Below are 9939 nucleotides of genomic sequence, written 5' to 3'. Positions count from 1 at the left end.
GGTGACGGTAATTTTAAAACAGGCGGCTGTTTCGCACATTTTTAGGAAGTCTCTCAGCAAGGCCTCCATGCTGTGTTACTTGGTTGTTTAGATGAAAAGGGATAGAGGCAGTTCAAAGCAAGAAGTTAACGCTCTGCGTCCATACTTACTCCACACACAGTTACACAATATTGAAGGTGTTTAGTTCTGGTTTAAACAAAACTATTTGATGTTTCAGAAGCATCTAAATAGATGAAAGGACCATAGGAAGACTTCCACTGAGGAATAACTCTCAGAACTTAGTTGATTGCTAATCTGTGTAACCGATACACAAATATAAAAATTATAAGAGTCTACATTTTTTCTTAAGTTATGGTATATATATATATATATATATATATATATATATATGCTAATATATTCATCATTGTATTATAGAGTGCAAGCAGTGATGGCTGGTGAAAAATATTCAGGGGGGTGGGGGGGGGGCTGCTACACTGTAAGGGCAGACAAGTTAGTCAGGTATTTTTTATTTTCATTTTTATTTTCATTTTTTATTTATTTATTTATTTATTTATTTATTTTTTTTTTTTTTGGGGGGGGGGGCTGCAAACTGTCTGAAAATTTGACAGAACAAAGGGCTAACCCCTTATGTTTTTTTTTTTGTTTGTTTGTTTTTTTTTTTTATTCATGACCGAAAATAAATTGGTGGAAGAAAAACTGGGGACAGTTTTGGAACCCTTATAAACACATCCAAGGGGTTAATAAGACTCTGGACTGATTTTTTTTTTTATGTGTTTTTCAAACAATCAAAAGTTTTGAAAAAAAAAAACATGGGCTAACCCCTTATGTAGTTTGTAGATTTATGACCCAAAATCAAACGGTAAAAAAACAGACTGGGGTCACTTCTGGGACCCTAACAAACATACCCAAGGAGTTATTAAACTCTTAATTGTTATTTTTTTTCCAATCTATTAAATATTTGGGAAAAAAAAAAACAACCAACCCCTCATTGCAGATTGATGACCCATAAGACAGTGGTGGAAAAAAAAAACACTGGAACCCTTAAAAAGCACTCAAGGAGATAATGCTCTGGGGAAATGTTTTATGTATTTTTCAAACACTTTTTTTGAAAAAAAAAACATGGGCTAACCCCTTATTTTTTTGTGGATATTTATGACCTAAAAATGGTGAAAAATCACACTGGGGACACTTCTGTGACCCTCATAAACACACTCTAGGGTTTGATTAGCTCCTGGAAGGTTAATGTTTTTGTTGCTTTTTTACAATCTAAAAATATTTGAAAAAAAAAAAAAACAAACGTGTTGAGCCCTTGTGTTATTGCAGACCCAAAATAAAATGTTAAAAAAATTATAATTGGGGACACTTCTGGGACTCTTTTAAACATACCCCAAGGGGGAAAAAAGCTCTCAGTTTTTCATTTTTTGTATATCAAATCTTCAAAAATTTTGACAAACATGGGCTCCCTCGTTACAATTTTTTTTCTTTTTGCTGATATATGACCCATATGAAAATGGTAAAAAAAAAAAATGCACTGGGGACACTTTCGTGACCCCACATCCTAGAGGTTAGAATGTTTTTCAGTAGTTTTTTTTATTTATTTTAATTTTTTTTATCCAACCTGTAAATTTTTTGACAAAAACATGGGCTAACCCCTTATGGTTTTTTCATAATTATGACCCCAAATTAAATGGTAGAAAAACAGGCTGGGGACACTTTTGTGACCCTTCAAAAAATTAAAAACATATCCAAGGGTTTAATAAGCTTCTGGGGTAAGTTTTTATGTATTTTCGTACCATCAATTTTTTACAAAAGAAAAACATGGGCTGACCCCTAATAAACATGGGTATACTTGTAACATTTTTTTTTGCAGTTACATGACCCATTCTAAAACGGTGAAAAGGAACACCAGGGACACTTCTGTGACCCTTATAAACATGTACTAGGGATTATTAAGCTTCTAGAAGGTTCTTTTTGTTTCCAATCTTTAAACTTTTGTAAAAAATATTGATTACTCCTTAAGATTTTTTGCTGATTAATGACACTCACAGACTCTGGACATTTCTGGGACCCTTAGAAACACACCGCAGGGGTGCATTTTTTTGGTTCCTTTAAACCTACAAAAAATTTTTAATGAATATGGGCTGACTCGTTACTTTTTTTTTTTTTTTTTGCAGATAAATGACCTAAAAAAGATGATAAAAAAACAAACTGTAGACACTTCTGTGACCCTTATTAATTCATCCTAGAGGTTAATGAGCTTCTAGGTGATTCGTTTTGTGTGTTTTTTAAACAATCAAAATTCCTGAATAACATAGGCCAACCCCTTGTGCTTTTCTTGCAGAATTATGACCCAAAATAATATAGTGGAAAAAACAGGCTGGGGACACTTTTGTGACCCTTCAAAACATAACCAAGGGGTTAGTAAGCTTCTGGGGTAAGTTTTTAAGTGTTTTTCATACAATCAATTTAAAAAAAAAAAAAAAAAAAAAAAACATGGGCTAACCCCTGATAAGCATGGGCTTACTTGGCACATTTTTTTTTTGCAGATTTATGATCCAAATAAAGACAGAGAAAAAACACACCAGGGACAAACCAGGGACACGAATAAAGTCATGCACAGATCAACACTTTAATTTTGGGCTGTTGGTGGTACATTCGTTTGTCCTTATTTGTTTCAACTTAATTGGTAAATACTTATATTTATAAAGATTGATAAAAAAATACATGATTATGCTTTTATAATATCCAATATCTTAGCTTGAAAATGAGTACTCATAGAAAAACTTTAGACCAGGGTCTGAGGATCTGGTACAGGAAGGAGGCGGAAAGCTGAGATGCAGTCAATGATCCAGGTGGAGGGGGCTGACCACACCTTTCCTCTCCTCACTACTGCTGGTTTGTGTGGGCCCTGAGGGTCAAAGATGATGTACTGTGTGCAGAGGGCTTGATCAGAGCCCGGCAGGGCGTGGTAGGCAGCAGCACTCAGGGTTTGGGTCACATCGCTGTCGGGCTTCGGTTGCCGGCTCAGGAGCTGACCACCCCCCTCTCTGAGCAGCTTGGTGAGCTCGTCTTTAGGAGGTGCCTTGAAAGAGCCGAGGAGGAAGAAAAAACAGCCATCGAAGAGTGGAGGGAGCTGCAAAAGTCAAACAATTAGAAGGAAAAGATTCAAACATTAAAGGAAACTTATCTTCATTTAAAAGCTATTATCTGTTATTCTCCTGCAATAAATTTTGAGAGTAACTTCAAGCCTGCGCCAAGATAAAACCGCAGCTCTGCTGAGAACAGTAGCAGAGGGATTAAAGTTTTCTCTTTTGTTTATGATGAAGTTAAACACTGATGATTTCTTTGCCTCTAAATCTAGGTCTTTAATAGCAAGTGTCTGTGAAGATGCTTTATATTTACTTCTTTGTGACAGAGCCAGGAGACTTTTTTTGTGTCAGTACAGTTCTGCAGACAAACTCTGAGCCACTTAGCATTGCTGTTTAAAGCAGCATTGAATTAGGCCACTGGAGACTGTTCTATTCACAGCATCAATGAACTCCACTGTTAGATGGGGTAAACTGGCTCTCTCCAGACTCTCTAGTAAGACTGTTCTTCGACAACAGTCAGGCTGGGTTCCACTTTAAGACAAATTTATGTAGATGACGCTTTTAGAGACAACACAGACATTACCTTAAACTACTACATACATACATACCTGTTTTTTTTCTATTCCATCCAGTAGCTTAGGTTATCACTCTGTAGTGTGTTTAAACACTCCAGAAAAAAGTGTTTATTACTCTAAAAATGTTCATATATGTATGTAACTTCAACAACCTCACACTGGTTTCTGAAGAGGCTCCATGAAGCCCTAACCAAAGACTTAAAAAAATTAAAGTAGTCTCTGTGAGGTCAACCACTGATTTCTGAAGCCTATCAACAGAAGCTGCCATACATTTGAATCAAACTACCTTTCAGAAGGCAAAGAGGAGGAGTTTTGAGTTAACAGCTACAGTGTGCTCAATCAATACAGTGAGCTGTGCATCTGATTATGTAAAACATGAGTCTTAATAGCATCTAATCTGATGAGTTACAGAGCCCTCCCCTGCACAGTGTGTGCTGAGAGAAATAATCTTATCAGACTAAAATTATCTCTTGTCCCGGCCATGTTTATTTTTGTTCTTAAGATCAGCTTTTTTTAATGGGTGTGTATGTGGCTTTTGGTGCTTTTCAGCCCAAGTGCTCAGGGAACTGCAGTACTTTAGCACTAATGTACGGTGGCTGGTAGGTGTCGGACAATTTAAAAAAGTCGCAACACAAATGCAAACACCACAAACAACGTAAGTTAAGAGAGGTTAGCTGTCCCAAACCACACAGAAAAGTTGTGAAAGTAGTAAATGACTTTCTTTGTTAACCTCAGCAATGACAAATAAAGCTTCATATGAGTCTCACCTTGTAATATCCTTCAAGTACTTATATTTCTATACGTACTGGTAATGTGTCATTCACAATTCACAGAAGCATACGCTTCTGTCCAAAGCGACGTACAACAATGGTACCAGTATGGTCTGGTTCCTTGCTCAAGGGCACCTCTACAGTGCTCAGGAAATTACGCTATCACCTCTAAAGCTATCAGCCTGTAACGCCACATAATGTAATAACTTCCCAATATGTAATAATGTAATATATTTTGGCTGCATTATATAAAAACTCTGCATTTAATGATAATCTGCTGCATTTTTTAATACAATTCTTGCATGTAATATATGATAAACTTTGCCGTATTATGTAATAAGTTCATACATATTGCATCTCTTGTTACATAATGTGGTTTCGCATGTAATAAGTATGAACATATTACATAATGCGACAAAGTTTATTACATATTTAGTTCAAGAATTTTATTACAAAATGTGCTGTTATAACATAATGGAGTGAAAAATTATTATATCATTACACTTTGGCCTTACACAGCCCAATTACCAATCTTGGTCTGGGACTTGAACCAGCGACCCTTTGGTTACAAACCCAAGTCCCTATGGGTTGAGCAACTACTAAATTAGTCATGTCAAAACATTAGCATTAGAGCTTTTTATTGGGGTGACACTTACAATTTTCTGGCCCATCACTGATCTTTAAAAAGTCTGACCTGCCAATACTGAATTGGGCCGATAACAATTTTTTAAAATTATTCTTTTGTAACTGATAGCATATACCTTCAGTGTTCCAATTATAATTCATTGAAAATCATTAAACAATACCTGTGAAGCAATAAAATCTTTATGTTATAACTTAAACAGCCAATACAGTGTCCTTAGTTTTAGGTCTCAGAGCAAAAAGCAACAATGGCTGTTAGACCTTCCTGGAGATACCTCCAGATCAGTTTCATATGTAAGGATGGGCCGATCACCAATCACCCAAAATTAAGGAAATCTACACCAATCGATTCGTCCCACTGATAGATCGATGCACGTCTACTATCTATTACGGCTGAAGTCAAAAAAGAAAACATTCATTTACTTGCGTTCACAACTTTTCTGTGTCCGTTAGCCCCTTAACTTCTGTTGTGTTGTTGCTTTTGCAAATTATCTGACACCTACCAGCCACCGTACTTATGCATCAGCTTGATTTCACATAACCAGAGCTGTTTGGCTAAATTGCAATATGTAGCAGACAACATGTGAAAAAGAGCAAAATGTGCAGTATGCTGAAAATATGGGTGCCTATGTTGTGGTTTTTGGAGCTGACTTCAAGTGGACAAGCAGGGACTTGCAGTTGTCACATGTTGATTTTAGTTTTGTTTTTAATACAGATGCCTACAGAAGTACAGCCTTTTGTGTGTGAATAGGTTTGGATCTACTTTGCATGCAGGTCATGCAGTGTGCAGTTTCCAAATGAGAAATTCTGTCAAATTTCATCACAGCTGCTATGTTTTAGGAAACGATTCTCCACAAATCCTCATTCACACTGAGGTCGTTTCCTTGTTTTGGCAACAGCAGCGCATTAACCTTGTAGCTGTTGTTCCGAAGCTACTCCTGTCTGGCCTTGGCTTTGTTTGCAGAAGTTGTCTTACTAAAAAATAAATCCACAGTATCACTGGTGTCTCATAGACTGCAGCGAGTCGTCCTCCAGGGTTCTACGGCATTCATTTCACTCTCTGCCCTTATAAACCTTACAGCGCCGGCTGCAAAACAGACAGCCCCACAACATGAGTCTGATAACACCGGGGTTTAGAGTAGGGCTGGTGTGTTTTTACTGATGTACCTGAATGAAAACACTGTACGTTGTATTGTCAGAGCTTGAATTCTAATCCCTGTTGGATTCATTTACACTTTTAGATCATTATCAGGCACTTTGCTTGTTCATAAGAAAATGAGCCACACTTTTTTAAGGATGGAGGGTCCACACAGTCGGTGTGTATTTGTTTCTTGTGTTTGTTTGTCTGCCTCTCATTTACCAAACTGCATCTGTTGATGCGGCTGCGCTGGGGGCCCTCTCCTGCTTCATGCTCACTTTCGGGGATCCACTTGCTCGCCTGCAGACATGCCTCCACCCCTGGCATCAAAGAAAGGCAGAGAGATAGAGAGAAAAGGGAAAAAAATTAAAGCTACAGCTAATTATGTTGACTTGAAAGAGGGTGACAAGGCAATTGCAAACGGGGGATGACAAAGCTTGCGTCGGTTTTATCGCAACGAGTCGGAAAATCTCAAGCACTGGCAAAGCTGCAGTTGTTGACAGAGAAAGATGCCCACAGCGTGATGGAGTTAATGATGCAGGCCTCGTTTTAAGTATCTCAAGCTTAAGCAGAATTCGAGCATCGCCTCTTTCTTTTTGTCTCCTGAGGTTTTTTACAGAGCCGGGTTGGGGCTGTGTGACATTCAGCATCGCAGCGTTTTATGAGAGGGAAAATACTCTTTTGTTCTAAACTCTTACAAAAAGCATCTTGTACGACTGAAAAGTTTTATTAAAAAAGATACGGTGGAGGGGAAAGCATCACATTTTAATGACCCCTCACTGTCACAGATGAAAAATGCTTTTCAAGACGACAGATCACAGAGCTGCTGCTCTTAGTAAGTGCTGTGTTACTGAAAATGTTTGGGGAATTAAGAGAAAATCAAACCTGAAAAGTATAAAGGAGGAAAAATGCACCTGAGCATAACGCTTGGCCTAAATAAGTATTTTGATTGTGTAGATTTAAAGACTTCTTACAACTTCAGTCCCACAGGATTAATACACATCTGCAAAGCATTTACATTTGGACTCATTTCACATTCAGTGTAAGCTCCACGTTCTAACAGTTTCTTCCAGCGACAAAATGTGCCACCACGAACAGATTAGGCTAAATCTGTGCTTCTGCATCTTGTCACAACACAGCCTCCTGTCATTAGACGGCACATTACACACATACAACACATACACACACGCTGGGTAGAGAGGTAATTACATTTCTTCATCCCCCTTAATTACGGCTTTTATTGACGAGGACCCTGCCAGAGCCAGAGGCAGGGACGAGGGGAGATGTGGGGTTAATCGCTCCGGACGATGGCACTTAGCGCTGAAGAGTCATTAGCATATTTGCTAATTATGCTCACAAAGCCTGAATGCAGAAAAACATCTCAAAGTCCTTCCTTCCTGAGTCAGTGAATGAGGACACGGCCAGATGAAGCCACTTCCTTGATTAACCATGAGACCGACTGGAACTGTGATCTCATTATGAAGACAGCCGCTGGAGACTGATGTGGAATTAGGAGAGCCAATACCCACGCTGCAGAACCCAGGGTTTAATAGCTCATGCTTTTTAGGATGAGACAAAGTGTTCAGGTAAACACAGGTGGCACAGCTGCAAGTCACACGGCTCACAGTGGAATCTAAGGGTCAGTCCCCAACAGCTATGCCTCTGGCAGGGGCAATGGGACAGGTGTCTAAGTGGAGCGCTGGCAGCAATGGTGAGGCACCAAGCGGTAAGAGAAGGGGTACATTAACTTCCAGCATGGATAATACGGGGAAAGGAAGAGAAACATATAATTTTAAGAAACACAAATATTTAAAAAAATGTCATTTGTTTTTCTTAAAGTTTGGAAGATCATTTATTTTCTTAAGGCTTGAAGTTAAATCTATAGTAGAAGAGGTAAATGTTAAAAATGTCCCTGAATCTGTAAGAAATTAGTAAAATATGCCCAAAATAAGTGTATTCATATGAGGGGGCTACAGTTTGTGTTACACAAACTGTAGACATCTAAAAATGTTAATCTTTGTGAAATTTTCTACCAAGTACGTCTTGACAGACTCAGGCTTTCCTACTTTTTCAGAGTATGATGAAAGAATTTAGCTACTCTCAGACCTTTAAATCAATTCAGTTTTATAGAGAATAGAATAGAATAGAATAGAATAGAACAGAAAATACTTTATTTATCCCCAAGGGGTAATTCTGGATTTAACAGTGGTTTTCAAAGTGAGGTCCATGGCCCTCTGGGGGCTGCTAGGGAGCATAAAGAGGGGCCTTAGAAAATTGGAAGGAAGGGAAAAAATTGAATCTAATTATTAGGGCTGTCATTTAAACGCGTTAATTAGATTAAATAATTACACCGCAAATTAACGCGTCATAAAAATTAACGCAGATTAATCTGGATCCCAAATCCGCGAGGCGTTCAAAGACACACTTATTTTCAAATGTCTAGCATTTACAAACCATTTGTCCTACATAAAAAAGTGAAATTCTCATCAGATTTTCAAATTTCCGATGGTCCCTGAATGTATCACACCTAGCAACATGCTTTGAACTGGGGGAAGAGAGAGCGCTGTTAAGGGGACTGCCATCCACATCGCGTTTATTCACTCGTCCTTTTTGAAAATCTAGAGAAAATCAACCGTTTTCTCTAGCTCAATTCTGTAAAAAACAGGTAATTTTACACTCTTTACTGAATCAAACAAGCCCTGAATGATCGAAAAATGTCTTGTATTTAAATCTAAAGAATTATTTAAAAATTTCCTTCTATCTTCCTGGTGTCATGTTTCAGCTTGGGGCTGCTCTGCACCAATGATGAACAGTTTGTGTGTTCAGAGCATGTAAAACTGAAAATACTTCACTTTTCTTTGATCCAAGACTTGAAAAAAGTGTTTTGTACATAGTTCCTCACAGTTTTTAGCCTTTAGCCCTGGTTCTCCTGACCTCATAGAAGTATAGAAGTTCATATTGCAGTGAAAATTGAGTCCACATCGAGTAAAAATGTCAACAGAAGCAAAACACGTCCTAAAAATCAAATCAGCTTATCTTAGGTGCAGGACTGTGTGGATTTTGTAAAGATAGAACCATAAAACTTTTTCATTTGTTCCTTATGCCTCAGGGTACCTAAAAATGTGTTGTATATATTCCCACCTTATTTTTAAATGTTTTTAATGTCTTTTAATGTAATTTTAATGTCCTGGAATTCAGATTCTTTATTTTGGGACCTTAAGCAGATATGAGATTAAAATGGGATTAATTAGATTAATTAATTACAAATCCTGTCATTAATTAGATTAATTTTTTTAATTGCCTGACAGCACTACTAATTATTTATTCATTTTTCATCATTTGTATATATATATGTGAATAAAACAATTTGTCCTGAACATAAAACATGTCAAGTGCAACAACAGTTGGCTTTACATGTTTCTGATTGTACCTGTCTGCAACTCATGTGACAGCTGCAATTTCGGCTTGATGACATCATGATCTGTGTGGACCTGGTGGTTTGAGCCTGTTATTAAGCTATCTAAAAAACTGAACTGCTCTTCGAGGCTCTTCCCCTGTCTGACTACTGGCTACATGTAAGAAAGGAGTATCCCACCTTGGCTGACAGAGCCCTGAACGCTTTCTCCTTTTTGCAACAACCTACTTGTGTGAGTATGGCTTTTGTTTGTAAACAAGTTCCTGGTCTAAACAAATGTAATACAGTAATGTGCTATCAGAAAATG

The 9939-nt window shown here is 37.7% G+C and overlaps 1 protein-coding gene across 1 annotated transcript in view; it reads right to left on the bottom strand.

Moving 5' to 3' along the window:
- Positions 1–2619: 2619 nt before the first annotated feature.
- The window catches only part of bard1 (BRCA1 associated RING domain 1), a 39708-nt gene continuing 32388 nt past the window's right edge, over positions 2620–9939 (bottom strand). Inside the window, exons 10-11 of the mRNA XM_074694135.1 lie at positions 6440–6537; positions 2620–3136 (exon numbers count right to left, since the gene is read on the bottom strand). Coding sequence (XP_074550236.1) covers positions 2789–3136; positions 6440–6537 — 446 coding nt within the window. The 3' untranslated portion in view covers positions 2620–2788. The remainder of the gene's footprint in view (positions 3137–6439; positions 6538–9939) is intronic.

The sequence above is a fragment of the Halichoeres trimaculatus genome, unplaced genomic scaffold (genome assembly GCF_033239565.1).
Source record: "Halichoeres trimaculatus isolate MK-OKI-2021-1 unplaced genomic scaffold, fHalTri1.1 fHalTri1_scaffold_19, whole genome shotgun sequence".
In the NCBI taxonomy this organism is placed as follows: domain Eukaryota; kingdom Metazoa; phylum Chordata; class Actinopteri; order Labriformes; family Labridae; genus Halichoeres; species Halichoeres trimaculatus.
The sequence above is the reverse complement of the archived record's forward strand: the minus strand, read 5'-3'. Positions and strand labels throughout refer to the sequence as shown.